This window comes from Gadus macrocephalus, chromosome 19 (assembly GCF_031168955.1).
Source record: "Gadus macrocephalus chromosome 19, ASM3116895v1".
Classification (NCBI taxonomy): Eukaryota; Metazoa; Chordata; class Actinopteri; order Gadiformes; family Gadidae; genus Gadus; species Gadus macrocephalus.
Genome location: NC_082400.1, coordinates 12,160,661 through 12,187,117, shown reverse-complemented (window position 1 = coordinate 12,187,117; position 26,457 = coordinate 12,160,661). Strand labels below are relative to the sequence as shown.

The 26,457-nt window shown below is 48.7% G+C and overlaps 1 protein-coding gene across 1 annotated transcript in view; it reads left to right on the top strand.

The window, feature by feature from the left end:
* LOC132447778 (membrane-associated guanylate kinase, WW and PDZ domain-containing protein 2-like) overlaps positions 1-26,457 on the top strand; it is a 120,704-nt gene that overhangs the window by 12,752 nt on the left and 81,495 nt on the right. Inside the window, 1 exon segment of the mRNA XM_060038736.1 lies at positions 1-4. This exon segment is cut by the window's left edge and continues 113 nt beyond it. Coding sequence (XP_059894719.1) covers positions 1-4 — 4 coding nt within the window.

The following is a 26,457-nucleotide window of genomic DNA, read 5'->3' as shown; positions in this document are numbered from 1 at the left end:
CCCTGTGAGTACACCCCCCTCCCCCCCCCCCCCCCCCCCCCCAGCCTATGTCTCTACCTCTGCACCGCCCCCTGTGAGAGTACAACTCCCCCCCCCAAACCTCTACCTCTACCTCTGCATCGTCCCCTTTAGTAACCCCCCCCTCTTCTTCCTCGCTCCTTCCCCTGTGAGTACCCCCTCCCCCCCCCCAAACCTCTGACCCTGTCCCTCACCCTCCCCCCCCTTCGCCGGAGGTGGGGTCTGCCCCCATTGGCTGGTCCTCACAACGTTCTCTGAGCCGTTGAGATCAGACACTTGAGTGTCAGACGGCTCCTTCCCTGGTACAATGGAGGGATGTCCTCTGAACACATGAAGGATGAACACATGAAGGATGAACACATGAAGGAGGGTTTATAGCATGCTGACCCCACCTCTAAATACATGAAGGATGGACACATGAAGGAGGGGTTATAGCGTGCTCCCCTCACCTCTGAATACATGAAGGTTGAATACATGAATGTACGTGAACTTTAATAGGGGTTATGGGGTGCTGGCTGACTCCAAGCCCATTAAGGTGCTGGTTTGTATCACCAAATGGCCACAACCTAATGGCCTTTTTCCAATCGCAAGTTCGGCCATTTAAGAAAGGAATATAGACCCATAAAAATACAATAAATTTTCTTGTGTAAGACATCGTCACGCACACAGAGCACGGCTGGACCTCTCAACAGCATGATTCATTATTATTCATTTGTTCCGATAACTATAGAAGTCTAATTAAAAAGGGTGATTGAAGTTTGGACAGAAGCTCACCGCAGGGGTTCTAGTTTGATGATATTTGCCTGTAAAACAGATTATCAGGTTCAAATGGGAAGGTTTCTTCAGATTAGACTGGGTCTGAAGACTGGACATCGGACAATATTTCCCATTTTACATCGCTTATATTTGTACTGTTTTTTTCACAATATCATGTTGCACTTTGTGTGAAACATTGTTCAACGTGTAAACAAAACTCATTTCAAATAAATCGGCACAATGAGCTTCTTTGATTAGGAAGCAAAAAATTAGGTCAATATTGAACTTCAAACAGAACTCACAATCGCAGATTTCATTGTGAAGTGCTTGTGAAGTCCTCCGCTCTGAAAGATGTGTCTTAATTTGAATACATCACATTTTACGGGAAACTAATATCCAACTAAATAGGCTACAGTAAGTGTCTATCGTTGTGTTATGATTCAGGACAATCGTCATCATAGAGATATAATCCCAGCTGCACTGGGAGGCCAGGCCAAGCAGAGTCCACCCAGGCCAATCAGAGTCCAGCCAGGCCAGTATAGTACAGTGTAACAGGTCAGTGCTGAGCCAATCGGAGTCCAGCCAGGCCAGTATAGTACAGTGTAACAGGTCAGTGCTGAGCCAATCAGAGTCCAGCCAGGCCAGTATAGTACAGTGTAACAGGACACTGCTGAGCCAATCAGAGTCCAGCCAGGCCAGTATAGTACAGTGTCACAGGTCACTGCTGAGCCAATCAGAGTCCAGCCAGGCCAGTATAGTATAGTGGAAACAGGTCATTTCTCTGCACCCAAGATCCCCTGCTCCTTACTGGCATGTATTTACACAATGTATATTTTAGGTATTGGTTAATACACAATGAGTATTTAGTATGAAGTCCCCTGAATATCATCATTAGTCAGATTTAAGTCCCCTGAATTTCATCAATTAGTTAGTTAGTTTTAAGTCCTGTGAATATCATTATTAGTTAGTTAGTTTTAAGTCCCCTGAATAACATTATTAGTTAGTTTGTGGTTCCTCTGCGCTCTGTTCCCTAGCCTGTCCACCCCCTCCCCTCCCGCAGACTAAGGGTATTACTACTGTCCCGGGAAACAGTTTGACCGAGCTGTGGTGAATCTGTGTATCATCAGAACAAACATCTTAAACTCGTATTTGAACAGCGAGGCGGTCCACAGCTACAGGCCCGAAGGGCCCGTGTTTTTCAGCTGTTAACGTTTTCTTCTTCAAATATTAGCATATTTGACACTCTTCTTTCATGTGTTAATTGAAAACGATCCCTCACTGCCGATTTATTCACTATTAGCGCCTGCTAATGGGTAGCTCTCCGTATGTCTGCAGGGAAAACCAACAGCTGAAGCTTTTTAATGCTCATCTCAAAAACACCAACCTGTACGAAATAAAATAAATGTTTAAACAGCAGAGTAATCGGGCAGTGACTACTCTCAGAATACACGTGTCTGTAGATGGGGAAACGATCCCACACACGCATGCACGCACGAACACGCACACACACACCTGATCCAGGTGAGGTCCATGGTAGTGGTAGTTGTTTGGTAGGTGGTGTTGTCGCCGGTCATTCATACCCAGCCCCTGGGAGATGGGTATGGAAGGGTTGGATGTTCATTGTTGTACGGCCCGAGCATGATGACCTGGGTTCCCCTGGCAACGGGGCACCCTGCTCACAGGGGGCCTGGAGGCTGTGATGTGAAACCATCCCAGTCCCATGAACCCAGGCTTGTTGCCCTGAGTCAGCAGCCTGGGCTAATTAAGTGCAATGTGTGCATGCATGAGCGCGTGTGTTGGTGTGTGGGTGTTTGTGTAATTACGGATTGTGTGTGTGTGTGTGTGTGTGTGTGTGTGTGTGTGTGTGTGTGTGTGTGTGTGTGTGTGTGTGTGTGTGTGTGTGTGTGTGTGTGTGTGTGTGTGTGTGTGTGTGACATTATTGCCACATCAGCCTAACAGTACCATTAGGCAAAGCTGTCCGTTTGCTAACTGCTAACCGCTAGCCGCTAACCACTAGTTCTGCCCTGAATCCCTGATGGAGGCTCATTTTCCTCAGGTCTCGCAGTGATGGGGTTTCATTAAATCACCGTTCCATTTTTTCACACCAAAAAGACGCGACAAGAGACACCTTTTTCCTGTTGTTTTTTTACGCGCTACAAACAATAAGAGCGATTTGTTTGCAACGGTATGAGTTGTATCCTCAGATAACGGAACGCGGAGCAGCTGCCAAGAAATAGTGCTGGGGAGGAGAAAACAATAAAGACTGAGCAGGAAAAACATGGCTGCCAAGATAGAGAAACAAAGTGACTGGAGACGGAAGAGATAGAATAGAGATGACGAGAAAGAGAGAGAGAGAGAGAAAGAGAGAGAGAGATGAATAGAGAGACATGACGAGAAAGAGAGAGGGGGAGAGAGAGAAAAAATTGTTGATAACTACACCAATTAATGAAAAGCTCAGAGTGTTTGGAGAGTTAACTGATGCATTTAGCGCAGCCATTGTGTGAATCCGAGCGAGTGTGTGTGCTTGCGTGTGTGCGCTTGCGTGTGTGTCTGCACGCCGTGGAGTGGAAGTGACCTCGTCGAGATTGAAGCGAGACGAGGAGAGACGGGCCAGAGTACTTTTGAACGGAGCTCCTGGGATGGAGATGAATGAAGAGTGGAGGAGAGCGACACAGCTGGGAGTCAGGAGGCAAGAGGGCCGAGAGAGAGAGAGAGAGAGAGAGAGAGAGAGAGCGCTCTTATCATAGAAGACTTGAGATGGCAGGTAAAAGAAAAGCAATTTCTGGAGCAGAGCTCCGTAATGGGGGGAGATAGAGGTAGCTCACGGCCGGATCAACCGCTTGGTTCAGAGGCATCGACTCAGAGGGAAGAGGACGGCGCTCGGACACACAGAGGAGGGCTGCTGACTGCCGAGGGCACCAGAGTGGTTTAAGCACCCTGGTGGTGATAGCATATTAATGCTGCTGTGCTGTATAAGGCTAGCCTAGCACTGGGGATATCTTAGCCGTGGTGAGGCTGTAGCAGCGGGGATAGCGTAGCCTTGATGAAGGCTCAGTGATGGTACTAGCTTAGATATGGTACTAGCGCAGCGGTGGTACTAGTGTAGCGTTGGTACTAGCCTAGCGTTGGTACTAACGTAGCGGTGGTGGTAACATAGCTGAGATGAAGGTTCAGTAATGGTACTAGCGTAGCTGTGGTCCTAGCGTAGCGGTTGAGATATATCATAGCTATGATGAAGGCCTTAGTGATGGTACAAGCATAGCGCTGGTGATAGTGTTGTGGGGATGACGGCATAGTGATGATGCATCGTTGCGGTCAAACCTAGGTTATATTCGTCGTCGTGTGCGAACCAAGAATGATAATACGCAGAAGGAAAATAAGTTGAGTCACAAGATCACAACCACTCTTTGTACCAGGTTGATGCACAATATAACAGCCTACAGCAGGGCTCCAGACTAACGTTTCTCACTCGGAGCACTGTGGCCCCTAACTGAAAATTGTATGGGCACCAGTGTTGTTTTTGGCAGGCATTTTAGATTTAGTTTTAGTCTTAGTCTTTTTGACGAAATGCTTCTTAGTTTTAGTCCCATTTTAGTCATTTCTATCTTTGAAAGTTTTAGTCTAGTTTTAGTCTGACGAAAACTCAAAAGGTTTTAGTCTAGTTTTAGTCCGACGAAAACTCGTCGGACTGTCGCACTCGTGTGTGCCGTGTGCGTGCAGGCGCAGCTGCGCGCGAGCGAGGCTTTTAGTGTGTGATGGGGGCGTGACTGTTAGGACAAGCAGCTGGCTCCATTTCTCCATTTCTTTTCCGCATATTATAGTTGGCGGGAAAAAAGCATGTTTTGAAACTTTGTTCGTCCACTCACTAACAATTTAGTCTCGTCTAGTTCTCGTCTGACGAAAATGTCTACATTTTTCGTCACATTTTAGTCTTTATATGGCTTTGGTGACGTTCGTCTTAGTCTCATTTTCGTCATGGAAAAAAGGGGTCTGACGACGTCATTTTCGTTTTCGTCTTGCCTGACGAAAACAACACTGATGGGCACAACCAGAAATTTTAGGGGCACACATCGTGAGCCCCTTTATTGTATTACCAATGAATAGTTTGATAATAGACGCAGAAATTACTATATGCTGTTTCAAGTTTTATTGTGTTTCTCATACATCCCAACGGTTTCCACGTGTGCGTGCATGCGTTCAACGAGCACGGAACAGAATGACAGTTTCACGGGAGTGCGCCCGCTTGTCTTCGTGCCGCTTGACAGGACGCTGTGAGTCCTGCACGGGTTCGGGTACCCGCACAATTTGGATGAACTGTGTTGGACACAGGTGCGGGTCGGGTCGGACGCCTGAACAGCGTTGGTCGGTCGCGGGTTTTGGGATTGCGAGCGAGACTTCGCCGGTGCTCGGGTATGTTATTCAGTAGCGGAGGAGTCAACTAAAACCGTCAACATCAGATTATGTGCTTTTTTTGCACAGCAATCTAAAGCACCACGCCAAACACCAGACAGTGTAATTCCCTGGCTTTCCATCTAATGTGTCTAATTTTCCTTCGGGTGTGGTCGGGCGTCGTTATCAATTTATAGTGGGTCTGGGCGGGTGCGGAATGTAATTCGCACTAATGTCGGAACACGGGTCGGAGGCGGTTTTAAGTATTGCATGTGCGTGTTTGCAAAATAAGACCCGTGCAGGACTCTGACTGGCACTGACACACTAGCCGAAGGTCGGAAGTACGAGTCAATAGTTCGAGTCACAGACGTTTACGCTCGCTCGATAATAATAATTTACTGACGTGCCCCTTCAACGTTTAACGTGTCAAAAATAAATAATTAAAAAGGGCAAATTTGCTCAATTCTGTTGAGATTTTGGTCGAAAATACGACCATTTGGTCGTAGTCTGGAGCCCTGCTACAGGTGTGTACTGTACACTATAGAAAACTTTGACACATTGATGATCCTTTCCTTTCACCGCCGTACCTTCTGTTGTACCTCGCTGGTCCTTGAAGACACTCTGTCTGGTCTTTATCCAAACCACCTTAGATCAGCGCTCTACTGAGAGCGCTCTTCTTCCTTGAGTTCCATTATGTTCAGACCCGGTCGTCCTCTACACTCGTCTGTACGCCGTGTTTCCTCCTAATAATACCGCTCTATTCTGGGCTTCGAGGCGGGCAAACATGGGGCCTTGGAGTGCGGACACGCGAAGGCACTCTGAAGGCCCCAAGATCTCCTGGAGTGTCTCTGAATAATGGAGGTGGGGAGAGAGGAGAGAGAGACAGCTCTGTGGAGCGGTTGGAGAGTGTCAGAGTAGCTTTACTTTTATACCATTCTCTGTCTTTCTCTCTCCCTCCGACATGAGGAGTTCAGACCTGCCAGAGAAGTTGGGTTCTCGCAAGGGTGACATGTAGCAGTTGGTTGTTAGTAAAGTACGTCGTGTGGCTGTGTGTGTGTGCGTGTGTGTGTTTGTGTGTGAATCAATTATATTTTGATTAATGTCAAGCAGTGATCGACCGATATATCGGCCGGCCGATATAATCGACTGATATTTGCGCTTTTTACGTGTATCGGCTGATTTTTTTTCCGGTATTGGCCGATATATTTTCTTTTTTGGCCATGATTTACAGACAGTTCAATAAATGTTAATTTTTTCAAATTGAGACATTGTAACATTTGTTTTCATCATTGTGTCATTTAATGATGTAAATTGAGGGAGGCTTAGCCTGGAAATCCAGACCCACATCTAGAAAGCTCTGGTCTGGCAAAGAGTAATGAAAATGGCCCAACTCGAGGGAAGGCACCAAGCATGCATTTGAAAATATCACTGGATAACACACGTTGGATAACATTACGACCAATCAGAAGAATACAAGGGGTGACGTATCCAGACCAGTGGAGTTAACAAATAGATAAGACTCTTGCCGTATCCGGTCTGTAAAACTGCAACGCTTTTGGCTTGCCTATATCGATACATTGATGTGATTGATTAAGGTTCTGGGCCAGGGGAGGCCCAGAATATACACAAGTATATTGCTCGTTCTCAGAGTCACTCGCTGAGCAAATTCAAATTGTGCTCTCGCGAGAACTCTGGATTCCCAGGGTAGTATCGGCACCAAATATCTGCTCAAGAAAATCGGTATCGGCATATCGGTTATCGGCTAAGGCTGATGAAAAGAAATTGCTATCGGTATCGGCCCTAAAAAATCCATATCGGTCGATCTCTAATATCAAGGTTTAAATCACACAGAGCCGAACAATCATTGCTACTATCAAGTTGTCAACTAACGATTCTTATCATGAGCATCCCATAATATGTGGTTTATGTTAGATTGTGTGTTCTGATGTGATTCCAAACATTTCCGTGTTTCAAATATGAAACCATAGAAATCTCTGACCAGAGATGCAAAGGTGAAATATTAAATCTAATATGTAACTAGGTATTGAGTCGTTAATACAACATTCTGAAAACATTACATTTTTAAAACATGACATGCATAGTAATGGGGCGCTGGGACTCTATCTCTCCCACAGCAAACGGTTGAACCTCATTTTAATTTAGCCCGCTCCCTTTTCACCGTGCATGGAGCTACCATTGACAGACCCTCACAGTGCATGAGAACGATTGTGATGGGCCTATTTTCTGCCAGCGTTAGCCGCACACCGTAGCCTGCCTGGGGAACCTGGGTCTATTGATTCTTAATGGAAAGCCAAGAGCTAAACTAAGCTAGCGTAGCGGCGCTGCACAGGCAGACAGGTTGCTAACGAAGGGGGTGAGATGAAAGCACAACAGCCCAGTGAACTTTATGTAATTGGAGGTTTGGGGTTTTATGAAGTGTGTTATTGGATATTCTCTCAGTATCTCTTAAACTGACCCCTATTCTTTACTGTTTCAAAATGGAGCCTCTAGTGATGGGTGGTATGTAGAGCCTCCTCCCAGTCTACCCAGTCGACTGCACCAACTGTAAGGTTGATCTACCCATCATACATCTTGGTAGGCACTACCACTAGTGAGGTCCCTGGAGGGATTCCAGCCATATTTAAACGGCTCAGAATCACAGCTAGTGTCAAAGTGTTCCCTTTAATGACGTACACAAACACAGTTGAAGTGGACGATGGTTTGCTAAAACGTGTGTGTGTGTGTGTGTGTGATCATTTAGATGTTGATGTGGATCTAGAGCACATGTTTCAGTGGTGAGGTCTTAGGAGAGGATCTTCAGAGTTAACTGAGAGGTTCATGCCAACGGGCCAATGTTTGTCCTATTGGCTACAGCGTTGGCAATATTGCTGGAGAAAGAGGGAGTGATTGATGTGTGAGAGAGAGAGAGTGAGAAAGAGAGCAGTGAGAGAAAGAGAGGTGTGAGGGAGGCTGTGTGAGGAATGGAGTTGGACAATGCCAGAGTCAGGGAGAGACATTTGGCAAGGAGAGATAGAAGGGATTATGGAGCGCGTGTGTGTGAGGGAGAAAGAGATGAGAGGGAGCGATACACTGTCTGTTTTACGTTGGATTTTCATCCTCCGTGTTTCTGGCATGCTATTGCGATTATTTCCCTTTTCTCTTCCCCCCTTCTAACCCCCTCACCGCCTCTCTCTGTGTACTTCTGTCCAGCCAGATATCTGGTGCCGTCAGGATCAGATTCCTCTACACATTGAGGTTGCACTAAGCCGACCACATGTTCAAATACACAGGATACAAGTCCAGAACCTAGGGCATCATTACATCGTCTGCCACAGCCTCTTCCGGCTTCCTGCCCAAATCCTGGTCTGCTGCCATGTACCAGGAACAGGCCTCCATCTTGGTGAGGTGACACATCGGTCTGGACCAATAGCGGCCCTGCGAGGCCCTCACTTTGCTCCGGTTCACTAGCCTACATAGGGGAGCCAGGCCTCTTTGGCCTCGCTGTGGGGCCTCGCTGTGGGGCCTCGCTGTTGCCCCAAGCCTCACTGGGGCCAGGCCTCGTTGGAGTGGCGCCGCTCTGGGCTGTGTTTCTAGGTTAAGCGCTGCCTTGCTTCTGCCTCTTTGTGTCACTGGGAGCGGGCGACAGAGGGGCCGTCGCCCCTCAGTGTTGACGTACCTCTCAGAACGCCCTGCTCTCTCTGATGTCGGGGTGTCTGCTCTTTGACTTCGTCTCACCCGACTGAACTGAATGCTCCCCCCGAAAAAGCTCCCTTTCTTCCATCCCTCAATTTATTCTCCCTCTCTGTGTCTCCCCTTCTCCTCTCTTCATCTCACTAACTCATTGACTCATTGAAGGCAGGGTGGGGTTACCATGGCAACTGCTGTTTCCTCTCCCCATCGGCATCAAAGACTCAATTCTTCTCTCTCTCTCTCTCTCTCTCTCTCTCTCTCGTTTTTTTTTAATCATTAGCCCCGTTTCAGTCTCCCCTTCCTTCTCCATCATCCCTCTTCATTCCCTCTTTTGTCCTGGTGGGATAATAAAAGAGAAAGTGAAGAGATAGAGAGAGCGGGCTGACCTGCCCTGTGACTCATAGCTGTTTCCTCTCACGAGGCAGTGGGCCATAGCGTCACTGCATCGATTGGCGGCGAGACGCAATAAAACCAAAACAGCAGGAAGCACAGGGGAGTCTCCATTAACCACATCCCGTGGACACCTTGAGCTAGTCTGCACCTGAGGAGGAGTTCTGCTGCAAGCACACTGCATGGGACCTGGTTATGTCAGAGGTCAATGCATGGGACCTGGTTATGTCAGAGGTCAATGCATGTGACCTGGTTATGTCAGAGGTCCCTGCATGGGACCTGGTTATGTCAGAGGTCCCTGCATGGGACCTGGTTATGTCAGAGGTCAATGCATGTGACCTGGTTATGTCAGAGGTCCCTACATGTGACCTGCATTTGACCTGGTTATGTCAGAGGTCACTGCATGTGACCTGGTTATGTCAGAGGTCCCTGCATGTGACCTGCATTTGACCTGGTTATGTCAGAGGTCAGTGCATGTGACCTGGTTATGTCAGAGGTCAATGCATGGGACCTGGTTATGTCAGAGGTCAATGCATGGGACCTGGTTATGTCAGAGGTCCCTGCATGGGACCTGGTTATGTCAGAGGTCCCTGCATGTGACCTGGTTATGTCAGAGGTCAGTGCATGTGACCTGGTTATGTCAGAGGTCAATGCATGGGACCTGGTTATGTCAGAGGTCCCTGCATGGGACCTGGTTATGTCAGAGGTCCCTGCATGTGACCTGGTTATGTCAGAGGTCCCTACATGTGACCTGCATTTGACCTGGTTATGTCAGAGGTCACTGCATGTGACCTGGTTATGTCAGAGGTCCCTACATGTGACCTGCATTTGACCTGGTTATGTCAGAGGTCACTGCATGTGACCTGGTTATGTCAGAGGTCCCTGCATGTGACCTGCATTTGACCTGGTTATGTCAGAGGTCAGTGCATGTGACCTGGTTATGTAAGAGTTCTCTTATGAGAACTTGTGTGTCCATTGTGTGTGCAATCCTCTGTGTGTGCTTGCAAGGGGTTCATTTGTGAGGGGCGTGCAACCCTGATTGTGGTAGAAGGGGGTCTCCCAGTGTGACTCAGGACCTCGTATCAGAGAGGGGGGTCTCAGTGTGACTCAGGTCGTGTATCACAGAGGGGGATCTCAATGTGACTCAGGTCCTCGTATCTCAGAGGGGGGTCTACCTCTGTGATGTCATAGTGACTCATAATGTGTTGTTTGATTGCGTTGGAGATCTGAACAATGAGCTCTCTGTGTTCTTCCTCCTCTTTTAAAAAGGGCAGTTGGTCTCGTGGCATTAACAACGAGATGACTCCAACTACAACAGCCCCACGCTTTGAGTTTCAAACCATCACGCTGTTGCCGTTCGGTTTATTATTCATGTGTTTTGCTTTCTCAAAGCACATCTGTTGTAATGTTATGCAAAGGCGCACAACTGCAAAGCGTGGGACCTGTTTGTCACAATGTGAACCTTCAGAGTTGTTTCTTATGGCTCTGATTTCCGCTTCTTAACAAGGATGTGCTCGTATGGGCTGTGGGATAAAGGATATAGGTAACAGCGCATTGCTTTGTCTGAGCAACAAGCTAGTGGAGGCTAGTAAAAACCAGGCGTCCATTGTCAATGCGCTCCCCCTATTGGATGAGGTTAAGGGAAGGACCCCATTGGGCACACTGCATTGTTCTCTTCAGTTATGGGTATGACCATATGACGCTCTTCTTCTCTCTCCTGCTCTCTCTCCCTCTCTTTCCCCTGAGAAGCAGCTGCCCGTGCATTCACAAACATGCAGACTATGCATTATTCAGACTGGCGAGATCCTCTGAAGCATGTGCACACGCACACGCAAACGCACACATACACAAACACACTATCAACAAAGGCCCCTTTGCGATCCTATGTTGCGTGTGTGTTTTCCATTTCCATAACCTGGGGCGTATATGTGTCGGGACAGCAAAATGAAAGTTGACAGCATCTTTCTTCGAGACTGAAGGTTTCTCTTCCTCATTCATCTCCTCAGACATCCAGGGCATTAGTGCTCCTAAAACAACTGGTCCGCTCCAAGTCCAGGAGCTCTGGACGGCCACACAAACCCTGTGTTGGTTCATAGAATACTCCTCTGGTGAATCTTCATACAGAATTGGGCTTCGTTCATGTTTCAGATCCATCGTCATATTCACATCAATGGAACAACCAGTAATCCATAATGTGTCCATCAATAGTCAATAACAGCTGTTAACTGATTGAGTGTGTCAGGCTTCACACAGTGCAAACTAGGAAATAATCAACGATATAATCAACACTTTAGAACAAGGCCAAGGTAAATAGCAAACAGTCTTGGTTCGTTTTGTTAAATATGCTCATTCTACCCCCGGACGCACAGCCTTGGTTAAAGCACCCAGCCAATGAGACGGTGCGGTCCTTTGTCATGCCAAGAGTGTCTCAACAAAGCTGTGAGTCTAGTGAATCTTCCATGTTCTCTGCGTGTTCTGGAACAATCCGCCTGGCACTGGGCGACTACAACTCAACACAACACAAAGAGACCTCCCATCTGTGATGTCATTACTGAGCGCCACCAGCAGGGCTCTCCGTCTGAAACCTGAGGATTACAAACAGTTTAGGGAGCGTTTTGGCGCCTCAAAGCGCTGGTGGTCATTCTATTCTGACCGCAGGCGAGGGGAACACAATGGAGGAGCATCAGGGTCTCATCGGGACGAGCGGGATTGGACTCTGACAGCATGTTCGCTTTCTTTGTAGGACACACAAACACACACACGCACACACTTCTTATAACACAAACACACATTCACACTTTTTATAATACACACACACTTATAACACGCACGCACACACACACACACACACACACACACACACACACACACACACACACACACACACACACACACACACACACACACACACACACACACTTCTTATAACACACAACACCCCTTTAGAGACACATGAAGTGGTCCTGAATTCTTGATTCTTCTATTCCTCAGCACAGTACCTTTTTAGAAACCATAGAACATACTAAATCTCTTAAATCTGACTGCACGCAACCTTCTGTGAACTTCTTATGGTAACTTTCTCCAAATGTTTTGGGGAGTAAAGGAAATGTCCAAGAACATTCTGCCCTGTTTCCAACTCAATCGTACGGCATAACGGGTGGTGGTTATATGGTGTTTAACTGTATATTGTTTGGTTGATGGTTTGATTCCCCATATTAAACTTCCTTAATGCTGCCCATGCTACCTTTCCTTTGCACTACGACCCGGGTCACATGGGTACCACCAGGTCACATGGGTACCACAAAGTCACAGGTCACATGGGTACCACAAAGTCACAGGTCACATGGGTACCACAAAGTCACAGGTCACATGGGTACCACAATGTAACAGGTCACATGGGTACAACCAGGTCACATGGGTACCACCAGGTCACATGGGTACCTCCAGGTCACATGGGTACCATTAGGTCACATGGGTACCATTAGGTCACATGGGTACCATTAGGTCACATGGGTACCACTAGGTCACATGGGTACCACTAGGTCACATGGGTACCACTAGGTCACATGGGTACCACTAGGTCACATGGGTACCACTAGGTCACATGGGTACCACTAGGTCACAGGTCAAATGGGTACTACTAGGTCACATGTCACACGGGTACACATGACCTAGTTCCTAGAAAGACTCCCCAGAGATAGTTGCAGTGAACGGTGCGTACTTTTGTCTGAGGCGTGTTTATCGCCGCCTCATCCTCAGCTGGTACAGTAATGAGAGGTGTGTAGCAGTGATCAGCCGGTACCCCTATGAAGGCCTGGTAGTGTGGGATGTATCCGAGGAATTGGTGTGTTGTACCGCACAACGTCTTGACAGTCCAACGCACAAAAGACGTTGACAGCTAAATAAACGAGATGGCTGAGAAATGCTATTATTATGTTTTTTCTGTCCACGTTAAATCTTCGTGTCTCCGCTCTGACGCTGTGGTTCAGTTCATATTTCATCTGCTACAGACAACATCTCTGTTGTTTTTGCCCCGCAGAATCATCAACTTTGGCCGAATCAATGTGAGCCAGCCGTTCTTAAGATCCCTGCACAAACACCGTTGCAATGGCTTGTTTCCTTGTTTTATCTTGCTGTTTGCTCCTCTCCCCTCCTGTCCTCTCCTGTCCTCTCTTCTCCCTCTTCTGCTCTGTTTTCCTTTCTTCAACTTTCTGCCCTTCCCTCTTCTCATCTCTCTTTTCCCCTTCTCCTCACCTTTACCCCTCTCCTCTTATCTTCTCCTCTCCCCTCCCCTGTCCTAGCTCTCCTCTTCTCTCCTCCCATCTTCTCCTTCCTCCTATCTCCCCTGCTGCCTGTGTGTGTGTTCTGGTTGATAATGTGCATCACTGGGCACTGAGAGGAAATGGTTGCTCAAGGTTGCCTTGTTGTTTGGTTTGACAAAGATGGCTACACACTCACACAATTACACTTCAACGAAAAGACACACACACACACACACACACACACACACACGGAGACACCCACACACAGACACACACACACTCTCACACTCACACACACTCTCACACTCTCACACACACACAAAATTACACTTTAACACACATAAACAGTAACACAATTACACTTAAACACACACACACACACTTTTGACAGAACACCACAGAGCGTTAATCGGGTGTCCACCTGATAGGAAGTACCTGTGTTCAGACAGGAAGTACCTGCCTTTAGACAGGAAGTACAGAGATGGGTCTCTCTCTCTCTCTCTCTCTCTCTCTCTCTCTCTCTCTCTCTCTCTCTCTCTCTCTGCTATTGACATGTGCATGTCCATTATGAACCAATTATGCAGCCCCAGTGTGAGCGAGCACACGCCCCCAGCTCTGATTGATGTGCCCGTTACCCACGTTTATCCAAAGTGACCTCCACAGAGTCCAGGACTGAAGGGTCAGGGAGAGGCCAGGGGTGAGAGGTGAGAGGGTCATCTGTCCCAGACTCATCGCTGTGACACCCTTCTAGTGATTAGTTCAGTCCATATATTAGTCACACTGGCAGTTGCATTGGGTGGTGGGAACCCTGGCAGTGTTAATGCCTTGCTCTACCAGTTGAGCCACACAGGGAATTTAACCTGTAACCCTGGCAGTGTTAATGCCTTGCTCTACCAGTTGAGCTACGCAGGGAATTTAACCTGTAACCCTGGCAGTGTTAATGCCTTGCTCTACCAGTTGAGCTACGGAGGGAATTGAACCCTAGCCCTGCAATTGTAATGCCTTGCTCTGCGTTAAGCCCCCAGACCCAGTGTCTTGTCTGTTTTTCCCAGATGAAGGGTTAGAGCCAGGCGCTCGTACCTTGAGGAGGATGGGGGGGGCTGAAGGTTGAAGTTAAACTCTAAACGCTGCTAACTGAATCCCCGCCTCAGGGTGGTAAACCGACTGACTGCTCCGACCCTCGGGGCGTTCCTCTACACGCTACTCAGAGCGCTGGATTACCCCGTACTCCCCTCACATGGCGGTGTACTGTGCAATAGTACTGATGTCTTAGTCAACGATAGGGGAGGACGACACAGCCAGGGCCACCACCGGGACCCCTTTCCTGTGGCTCTCTCTCTGTCTCTGTCTCTCTCTGTCTCTCTCTCTGTCTCTCTCTCTCTCTCTCTCTCTGTCTCTCTCTCTCTCTCTGTCTCTCTGTCTCTGTCTCTCTCCCTGTCTCTGTCTCTCTGTCTCTGTCTCTCTGTCTCTGTCTCTCTGTCTCTCTCTCTGTCTCTCTCTCTGTCTCTCTCTCTCTCTCTCTGTCTCTCTGTCTCTGTCTCTCTCCCTGTCTCTGTCTCTCTGTCTCTGTCTCTCTGTCTCTGTCTCTCTGTCTCTGTCTCTCTGTCTCCCTCTCCTCAGTGTGGGGCTTTAGAGTGGAGGCCTGGAGGAGGGGTGGTGTTCACCAGATACTGCCTCTGTCTGAGCCTCCCAGCCACGGTCCAGATGAACACCTGCGGCCCGCCGCGGATCAGGCCAACTGGCAGGCGGAACAACCCAATTATAAAAGTTCATTTTGGACACACAATAATTACTTGGCCGGCAGATGTTTCCACTCTGGCCGGGAAAAAGACACGATTGTAAAAGTAAACGTTGGACTGGTGCTAGGTGATGGATGGTGATAGGTGATGGATGGTGCTAGGTGATGGATGGAGAATGGATGGTGATGGATGGTTGATGGTGATGCATAGGGGATGGACGATGGATCACATATCAAACACCTGAACCTGGACCGGTAACTCTGTCACGGTCTGTTTCGGGAGTCTGTAAGGCGCTGTCTGACCACTGGGTTGAACTACGTTCCATGATGTATTAGTGATGACGACCACCGTGTGCTTCAGGAGAACCAACAGGTTTGTGTCCCGGACCAAATGTTCCTCTGATCCTGATCTCTTCTGTCCTCCGCCGAGCTGCAGGCCACGGTAGATGAATGTGCACCGACCGTCCCTTACCTGCTGCTTAACGATCTCCAGCTGAATTCTCTGTAAGGCACTTAGTGAGATGAATTTGTAGCTCTCATGGAATCGCTCTCATGCGAGCCTAGTCAGAGCACAGAGGATGTGCAGTGGTTCACGCATGACCTGTCTGTCTCTGTGTGTGTGTGTGTGTGGGTGTGTGTGTGTGTCTGTGTGTATGCACCCTGTGGGGGTCGTTCACATGTTCTCTGTTCTAGAAGCATCCAAGAGTCAGTGTGACTCATCAGGGACTGCTGGAGACACACACTGACAAAGACACACACACACACACACACACACACACACACACACACACACACACACACACACACACACACACACACACACACACACACACACACACACACACACACACACACACACACACACACACAGAGAGAGACACATGCGCGCACACAGACACACACACACACACTCACTCACATAGGCAAACACACTCGCACAAACAGGCAAACACACACTCACACAAGCACACAAATGCAGACACAGACACAAACACGCACATACAGACACAGAAACACACAAACAGCCACACACAGGCACGCACGCACAGACACACACACTCACACAGGCAAACACACTAACACACAGGCAAACAAACACACACACTCACACATGCACACACATTCAGAAACATGCAGACACAGACACCCAAATGCAGACACTGACACACATGGATACACACAGACACACACACTGACACACACACTGACACACACACTGACACACACACTGACACACACACACACATACACACACGCAGACACACTCGTATAATAATATTCCCCTTAGGGGGGGACGGTGGTGGTTAATATATATTTTTTAATATAGCATCGATTCGATTTGATATTTTTCCTAATTAAGAAGTAGGAGCTTGTGTCTACTGAGGCTCTAATCAAAGACGTGAGGATGTCAGACCCGGTTCGCTCAGCAAGCGAACAGAGATCCGCTTTGATCTGATTCTCCTCATCACCTGCTGTCTCATGCATCGTTCTTCCGCTGGTTTCTGTTTTATGGTGTCTTCTGCACACATGTCCCGTCCCCTCTCCCCTCCCAGCCATCCTTAACGTCCCACTCGTCTGCCTGCTGTAAAAAGAGGATCTGAGGAGAAACAAGCCACCGCTAAGGTGACAAAAACATGCTTTGATGATCCTCCCAGCGCACTCTCTTCCTCCGCTCGTCCGCCTGACATTTACGCCGCCGAGTTCTCCTCTCCCGTCTGAACGTGTTTGAGGCGGTTTCTCCCGAACCGGAGAACACGGCGAGCCGTTCCTCTCACCTGTCTCTGGCGTCTCAGTTCTGCTGAGGAACCAACCACAGCCACGGCAGAAGCACATCCTGTTCGCTCAGAGTTCTGGGACGTACTGTCACCACGATCCACACGTTTCAGCAGGAGGGGTGTGTGTGTGTGTGTGTGTGTGTGTGTGTGTGTGTGTGTGTGTGTGTGTGTGTGTGTGTGTGTGTGTGTGTGTGTGTGTGTGTGTGTGTGTGTGTGTGTGTGTGTGTGTGTGTGTGATAAATATTTGCGACACAACGATGCAATCCCTCATGGCAGTTTGTCAGCAAACACTTATTTTTTTCAGACTTTTTGTGTATTTTCCAAACGTCTCTCTCGCTCTCATTCTCTCTGTCTGTCTGTGTCTCACTTTCTCTTTCTCTCTATTTCTCATTTTATTGCTCTCTCTCTCTCTCTCTCTCTCTCTCTCTCTCTCTCTCTCTCTCTCTCTCCGTCGCTCTCTGTGTCCTCTCATGCCGTGTCGCCAGACTGCCAGCCTCCCTCCCCATCACCATGGAGACAGATGTGATGTCAGCGCTGGTGTTGCCCAGGTGCAGTCTCTGCACCCCCCCCCACCCCCCCCCCACTCCCTGTAATCACACATGTCACAAGGGCGTGGGGGAGCATCATAAATTTAATCAAATAAGCCCGCCGAGACCCACATGAGGGGAAGCCTCTCATTGGTTAGAGGGTCTGATTGTAAGCAGGCTTGTCCTTGGACGGCTGATTTCAGGCGTGCCGAGTGCTCTCCCAGATGATAGGAGCAGGAGAGCAAGGGTTCTTCTGTGTCAGCGCCACAGGGACAAAGAGAAAGAACTGATCTGAGCCCAACAGAAAGTCAGTACCTCGACTCCTCCCCCTAACAATGACAGCAGGGTGGGGAATTAAAGCAGATTCAAAGTACCTGATACAGTGTGATTCATCCTTCAGTAATCCTCCTGGCTCCAGGTGGAGATGCTTATAGCAGGGTGAGGAGGATTGTTTGTGTGACTGGGTGAATGCATGGGGAATGCATCGATGCGCATTCCCATGGCCCAGTGCTTTGAGTGGCAATGATGGTTCAAAAGGCTGTTCAAACATTAACATGACACTGAGCTCGGATCCACAGACCTTTCTGATGTTTCTTTGTACTGCTAAGGAGAAATGTGTGATATTGAAAAGTCTGGCCAGACTCTCCTTGTTTTGATACTAATTCAGTGTGATGATGGCGATCAGAAGGAGAGACAGGGTGATGGAAGGGCTGAAAGGCTGGTGCGTGGGTGTAGGAGGCGTAGGTGGGTAACCTGCCCGTCACGCGGATGTTAAACTGATGTTACACGGACATTACACGGATGTTACATGGTCGTCCGTTCAGTGTTTAATGAGACCAGGACATCAAAGCGTCGACAATAATGTTGCACAGTGAAAGGTGGTTGTGACCTTATGAAAACTCTTGAACACACACACACACACACACACACACACACACACACACACACACACACACCAATGCACAAAACGCCTTCATACAAACACACGGCACACAAATACGATTGCACACAAACGGATAAAAGTGTGCGCAGTCAAACAAAGATACACACAGAAGCGGCAAACTCTCTTTGACTCTCTCACGCACACACAGACACGCACCAACACTCACACATACACACAAACACTAACCCGTGCTCGTTCTCCGTTCTAATTCTACCCAGAGCAGGAAATGAGGTCATGGCAGTCTAGACTTTAACTGGAAGGCTCTTCACTGTGGCGTAGATTACATTCACACACACATCAATAGTCAGCGAGCTGTGTTTGTGTATGTGTGTGTGTGTGCGTGTGTGTGTGTGTGTGTGTGCGTGTGTATGTGTGCGCTCTGAGTTATTAAATATATGCTGCTCCCTCGGGCTTCAGGGACTTGACGGATCCCGTCACTGGTCTTTGATGCGCTCTTGTACACAACATCTCTCACGCTCTCTCTCTCTCCATCCGTTCCTAACTCTCTCGCTCTCTCTCCATCCGTTCCTTACTCGCTTGCTCTCTCTCTCTCTCTCCATCCATTCCTCTCTCTCTCACTGTCTAACATGCGACGCACCAAGGTATGAATCATAGCCACACTTGACACACATGCATTGTTAACATGGAGAAATGTGCATTCTCGCAAACAGAAAATGACAAAGGAATTACAACATGCATGCATGGGCCACAACATGTGAGCACACAGACACATTTACACGCACACACAAAGCGACACACAAAAAAGAAACACAGCACACAAAAGACACGCAGCATACAAAGACACACACATAGATTGCACTGTGCATCTCAGACTCCTGGGAGACTGTTAATGTGTTCACATCCGTCGTCGATCAAGCATCTATTAACATTTGAGTTGAGCGTTTCGTCTGACGAGTTGGCCTGTTCCAGGGAGACAGTATACAAGGGTACTTAAATCCCTTTCCAATTATGGTTCACTTTTAATGACTGGCTTGCCCTATAACGCCACGGCTCTGACATTAATCACCTCCTCAGTGAATAAGGGCTACAGGGAAACAGGAACTTACCAACTAGACTGACGTCTGACAAGGGCTTCGGACTTCCATCTCACTTCACTCAGTGGGAAGAGCTTTGGGTCTCCATATATATATATATACACACACACACATTACCTTTCAAAAATGTGGGTGTATAATACAGAAATAAAGTTTAGGCATTGTAAATGTGATAAATCACTATTCTAGCTGGAATTGGCAGATTTTTTAATGAAATATCTACTTGGTGTATAGTGGCCAATTTCCAGCAACCGTCACTCCTGTGTCCTAATGGTACATTGTTCAGCTAATCGTGTTAAAAGGCTAATTGATGATTTGAAAACCCTTGTGCAATTATGTTCGCATAGCTAAAAACTGTTGAATAAAAGTGTGAGTTTTCATGGAAATCATGAAATTATCTGGGTGAACCCCAACTTTTGTACGTTATATATATATATATATATATATATATATACGTTTACAGTCTGCTGTAACCTTAAGCAGCTGTGAGACGCTAAACTAATTAGCCCCCCGTTGACCGCTCTGTGTTTATGTTGCACTCTAAAACATCTCACTGCTATTTGTGGTCTGTCTCTGTTTAACCGATGGAGTTCAGAGTGAGCTTTCCTGACTTCAAAAACTGCCCAACGATCAGAGTCTGTTCCTACAGACTGCGTTCCGTGTATAGACGGTGTTGTTTCATGCGAGACCCGAGAGGAATTATCTTTCCTTTCCGTGTCCAGCGCCTGTCGTGGTCCTTCTCCTGGACCGGGGGGAGGAGCTAGAGGAACCCAGGGCTGCTCGCTGCCCGCTCAACCAGACGAAATGTCAACTCCATAGTGTCTCAGTCAGCGGTTTAGTGTTCCACAACAACAGACGCTCCCATAAAGACCCGCGGGCCCCGTTCTCCCTCAACAAACTCTTTTTGTTTTACTAAAACTACGAATACGCAGAAAAGTTTCCCTTCGACCGTTAATTGAGGAGCTGTTTCCTCACCCCTAAAAATAAACACATTTTTTTAAACCAACTCTAAAATTAAAGGACTGTTACATTTACGTTTAGGGCATTTAGCAGACGCTTTTATCCAAAGCGACTTACAATAAGTACATTTACCTACACAGAAGAAAGCCAAGCACTAACAATCACTAGGGTGACCCATTCCTTAAGCAGCAGATCCAGGATCAGTGTTAGGAGAGGACCCAGGATCAGTGTTAGCAGCAGACCCAGGATCAGTGTTAGGAGCAGACTCAGGATCAGTGTTAGGAGCAGACCCAGGATCAGTGTTAGCAGCAGACCCAGGATCAGTGTTAGCAGCGGACCCAGGATCAGTGTTAGCAGCGGACCCAGGATCAGTGTTAGGAGCGGACCCAGGATCAGTGTTAGGAGCAGACTCAGGATCAGTGTTAGGAGCAGACCCAGGATCAGTGTTAGCAGCAGACCCAGGATCAGTGTTAGCAGCAGACCCAGGATCAGTGTTAGCAGCAGACCCAGGATCAGTTATAGCAGCAGACCCAGGATCAGTGTTAGCAGCAGACCCAGGATCAGTGATAGGAGCAGACCCAGGATCAGTGTTAGGAGCAGACCCAGGATCAGTGTTAGGAGCAGACCCAGGATCAGTGTTAGGAGCAGACCCAGGATCAGTGTCAGGAGCAGACCCAGGATCAGTGCTAGGACAGACCCAGGATCAGTGATAGGAGCAGACCCAGGATCAGTGTTAGGAGCAGACCCAGGATCAGTGTTAGGACAGACCCAGGATCAGTGTTAGGAGCGACCCCTGAGGTGTCCTTCAGTGAGGGTCTGTGAGAGAGGGTCTATTAAGGATACAACATTGAATTTGCTGCTGGAGCCGTGATGGACCCCCCACACCTCCAGCCATCTCTCATCGGTGTCCCCCAGACTTTACCCTTTGAGGGCTCCCCGGGGAGGAGAGCAGTCTGAGAATAATTAAACACGAGAGAAGACTCACGGCGCTCGCTGTGATAATGATGTCATTCATTTCCGTGGAGCTGAATGATATCCGGAGTCCTTCTCTTCTGACCTACGAGTTTCTGTGTAGAGTACAGACGTCGTGTGATTAAGTGCTGGTCACGGGCTGACCGGGGGGGGGGTGTGTGTGTGTGTGTGTGTGTGTGTGTGTGTGTGTGTGATTTTATGATTCGTCTGAATTTCGCTCACGGCCGAGGGGATGACGAGGTCATCATCAAAAACAAATCAGAAATAAATAAATATCCACGATGCGTCACAACAAAGACCGACTTTCAGAGTCAGAGGAGGAAAAAGCTGCATGCCCATTTGAAGTTGTCTTTTAAGGAAGGCACCTAAGGTAAAGTGAAGGTCTCAAGGCTCTGGAGGAACGCAGAGTCAGCCAGCAAGCTCAGAGGAGCGAGGAGAGGGGAGAAAGCGCGAAAGGAGAGAGGAGAGGGGAAAGGGCGCTGATTGAAGAGAAGGATGAAGGAGGAGGAAAATGCTTTTAGGAGAGAGAGAACAAGAGAGAGGGCTAGCGAGATTGAGAGAGTTAGCATAAAAGACAGAGGTTGAGAGAGAGAGAGCGAGAGAGCGGGAAAGCTCAACGGCACAGTAAGAAAGCAATTTTGTGCTGGAATGGTGGCCAGAGTTTGAAAGCTTCCAGCGCCTTCCACTTTTCTTCATCATCTTCTGAGAGAGAACGAGAGAGGGAGAGCGCGAGAGAGAACGCGAGAGAGAGCGTAAGAGAGAGAGAGAGAGAGAGAGCCCTCCTCTAGAGGCAGAGGCTGTGCTTACCATCCCTTCCTTCTCATATCAGCTCCCTCTTCAGGGGCTGCGGTGCTATTTTGTCAGTGTAAATACTCCTAATATCCTGGTTTATAATATCGTTTCTAATGAGGCGACCTCCTCCAGGGAAGTGGTGGCCAAGACCAAAGACAAACGCCCAGGATGAATCAAGAATAGATTTTCACTCACTTCACCAGAAGACTCACTTCTCTATCCCTCTCCCTCTATCCCTTTCTCTATTGGGATGCGGAGGTCTATCAGAAGGTAAATGTCAGATCCAGAGGCCTCAGGTCTGGATTAATTGCCTGGATTAGGCGTCGGAGCCTGGCAGCAGCATGGGGCCACCTCGTCTGGAGCCTGATTTACAGAGTCTGGAAGTAGCGAATAGAAGCAGAGTATTAATTAGAATATGTTGATGTCAGGATGGTGGTTTGACTCCCAGCTGGAAGGGTCTTGGTTTGAAGCCCAATGTCTGCAGCACAACTCCTTGAGGTGTGTATCATGAGAGGCGCTGCTAAATGACTGAGTAGTGAACAGTTGCAATGAATTGGCAGACGCTGAAGGTGGTACGATTAAATTAAAACTTACCCAAGGTAAAGGGTACACTGCTATTTGAACAGGAGTTACAAGATGAACGACTCTTAATGAATATCTATTTATGGACGCTCCTTACAAGTGTGGCTCAGAACAAATCAAAGCTTTTGTCCATCAGAGTTGAAATGTTTTCAAAGTCATGGACTTTTAAATGGGAGAACCGGTGGGGAGGGGAGAGGATAAGGCCTAAAAAAAATAAAAGTTTGGTTCCTGTTGGTTGTCAGTTGAGGTCATGGGTAGGTAGGGAATTTATTTTATTTTTTTATTTTATTTTTTCCAGCGGCAGCGAATGATCGGTAGGACTTTTTTCTTTCTTTTTTTCTTTCTTTTTTTACAGCAGCTCATAAATTAATTTGGGTCTCACAGAAATTGACAGGGTCGGTCGGAAACCGTAACCGAACAAATCATTTTTTAGGCCTAATGAGGAACAAGTGGAGACGAGGCCCGCATTGAGGCAGAGACAGGCACTGAGGCACGCGAGGCAGAGGCACGCGATGAAGACACACGCGAGGACACTTGTGAGGCAGAGACAAGAGAAAGGATTGAGCACGCGCGGAAGAGGCACCCAAGGCAGAGAGAGAAGCGGGGCAGGGATACCACACCACACGACACGACATGCGAGGATGAGGCAGTGGCACACGAGACAGAGGAAGAGGAAGCGAGGCAGAGACCAGGGAGGGAAGCCTGAGTCCTTTATCTGCTGCGGCTCCATGGTGCATCGTGGAACGTGCCGGCTAAGCCGTGGGGAGCCGGCTGGCCTAGAAAAACAGTGAGTACAGCGAAGCCTGTGAGTCTGTGTGTGTCTCAGCGCTATCAGACCCACACCAGGCCTAACGCAGGCAGGCAGCTCTGGATGCTGCTATTAACACGCCGACTTCCCTGTAGTGCGAACCCACCTCGCCCAATGTTTCTATGTGGCTCGCCCCCAAAGCAATTCACTTATCCGGCTATAGCAGAGATTCCATGAGAAGTTGGGGGAGAGTGTTTTATGAATGGGTTTACGATACGTGGCTTAATGTGGTTCTTTCTTTACCGCCTGGCTTGTAAATTAGACTTGATTGGATGTTGTATTTAATTGATTACAAATAATTCAGGCGGTTGATGGCGCTGCTCCCTTAAAAGGGTGCATTTCAATGAACATGTATGCCTACACAAATATGCTCTTATTTAAGAATTATTTCTATATGTTACATTTTGAGTCTGGGGTGACTTCAAAATGGTCTCATTCACCAGGTGACCTTAGCCTAGCGACATAGCTTGATAGCATCCCCCATGACCTTCGCCTGCCATTCGGTTAATACATTTTATCATGAGCGAGTCAAGGGAGGTAAACTAAAGATCTGTCTCAGTCTTTTGGCGACGTGTGATTCCTGGGGCTAATGAAGAACATCTCCTTTCAGCGTACCTCAGCCGTGGTGAGGCGGTGGCCTGTCCCTTGTTCATGAGGTTGTACATTGACAGAGTTTAGTCACTGCTTACGACAGTTTGGACTGTTAATGACTTCTGAGCAAATGAACTTCTACTCCCTGCTCCTGGCAGATGTATCTGAAGTTAGTCTGGTCTTTAATTTGAAGTAATGCATGCTTCTGCTGAACCTGTAAGCCGACCCGGGTTTGTTTCTAATCGGGGTTCTGCGTTCCTGGTGCCTTACAGTGGAAGAGCAGAGGAGCGTTCTGATGTCCTCTACTGCCATGTTTCCAACCTGTGGTACGCGAGGGTACTGCACGTGGTGCCTGGGATCTTTATTGACTGACTGTTATGTCTGTTATGACTGACTGGTTCTCTGCTAATCACGTCCATCACGTGAGACATAATCCATCCCCTCAGCCACTGTCCATCCCCTCGGCCACTGTCCATCCCCCCGGCCACTGTCCATCCCCCCGGCCACTGTCCATCCCCTCGGCCACTGTCCATCCCCTCGGCCACTGTCCATCCCCTCGGCCACTGTCCATCCCCCCGGCCACTGTCCATCCCCTCGGCCACTTTCCATCCCCTCGGCCACTGTCCATCCCCTCGGCCACTGTCCATCCCCTCGGCCACTGTCCATCCCCTCGGCCACTGTCCATCCCCTCGGCCACTGTCCATCCCCCCGGCCACTGTCCATCCCCTCGGCCACTGTCCATCCCCCCGGCCACTGTCCATCCCCCCGGCCACTGTCCATCCCCTCGGCCACTGTCCATCCCCTCGGCCACTCTCCATCCCCTCGGCCACTGTCCATCCCCTCAGCCACTGTCCATCCCCCCGGCCACTGTCCATCACCGTCCACCCCCTCCGTTTGAGTCCTGTGTTTCACGGACCCAAGGCCAAGCAGTCAGTAAATCTCTTGTCAGGGGTTGTTCCTCACGCTCTCCCTGAGAACGGACGGCCTGCTCCCAGCCCTGCGCTCACCAAGCTGTTCATCTGAGCGTCTGTCGGAGAGCAGAAGGCTGAGGGCTGCAGCTGCCGCTCTGACTCCGCTCCGACCCGGAGAGAGGAGCGCCGAGGAGAAGCTAAATGAGGGAGGCGACTTCCTGACTGCAGGGCTCTCACAGTGTTACCCTCTCACCCTCCTGATGCATGCTGGGTTGGTGAGTTTGTGGACATTTAGCGAGTGGGCGGTCGAACAAGTGCACGGCGTGGAAAGCACTTAGCACTTACGTGCTACGTGATTGCAGACCATTTATTAAGCATGCATTTGCCATAAATTCACCACACACGCGTACAAACGCACACACACAACCCTACCTACCTACGCAGCGTGTCAGCTATTAAGCCTCTTGCTCAAGGGCATCTAAGCACTTGGATTGGACCAGTTCCCCATCGTGTGTGTGTGTGTTTGTGTATGTGTGCGTGTGTGTGTGTGTGTGTGTGTGTGTGTGTGTGTGTGTGTGTGTGTGTGTGTGTGTGTGTGTGTGTGTGTGTGTGTGTGTGTGTGTGTGTGTGTGTGTGTGTGTGTGTGTGTGTGTGTGTCCTGCACCAGATACCTGGAATAAGCAGGTCAAATAAAAAGTAAAAGTGATGGATGTGGGGACGTGTGAACGTGCCTCCTCCTTCAGTATCTCTCGCCAGGTGTGTGTGTTGTAAGGGTTGGGTGTGTGTGTGTGTGTTGTGTGTTGTGTGTGTGTTAGTGTTGTGCGAGGGTCGTGTATGTGGTGCGTGTGTGTAGTGTGTTTGTTGTGTATGTTGTGCGTGTGCTTTGTGTCTTGTGTGTCGTGTGGGCCGTCTCCGCAGGTCATGCAGTGTGTCACCATGTGGGTCACGTGTTCAGCCCAACTGTTCCTCTGTTCCTGAGTTCAGAGCCCAGGGGAACAGCTCCACCCCCACACACTGGGGGCGTGTTCATTAATGCCAGTCAGTCGTTAACAAACGAACACCATTATTCTCTACCCTCTTCTTCATCTTCCTAGTTTTTCCCCAGAAACTCTAGTCTCTCTGTCGCTCGCGCTCTCGTGCTTTTGCTCTCTCTAGCACTCTCTCTCTCGCACCTTCTCTCTCTCGCACTCTCTCTCTCTACCCTTCTCCCCGATGCTCCCTCTTGATATTCTCCTTCCCTTCCTCCTCCTCCTCCTCCTCATCGTCTCCACCTCCCTCTTCTTGAACCTCCGTCTCCA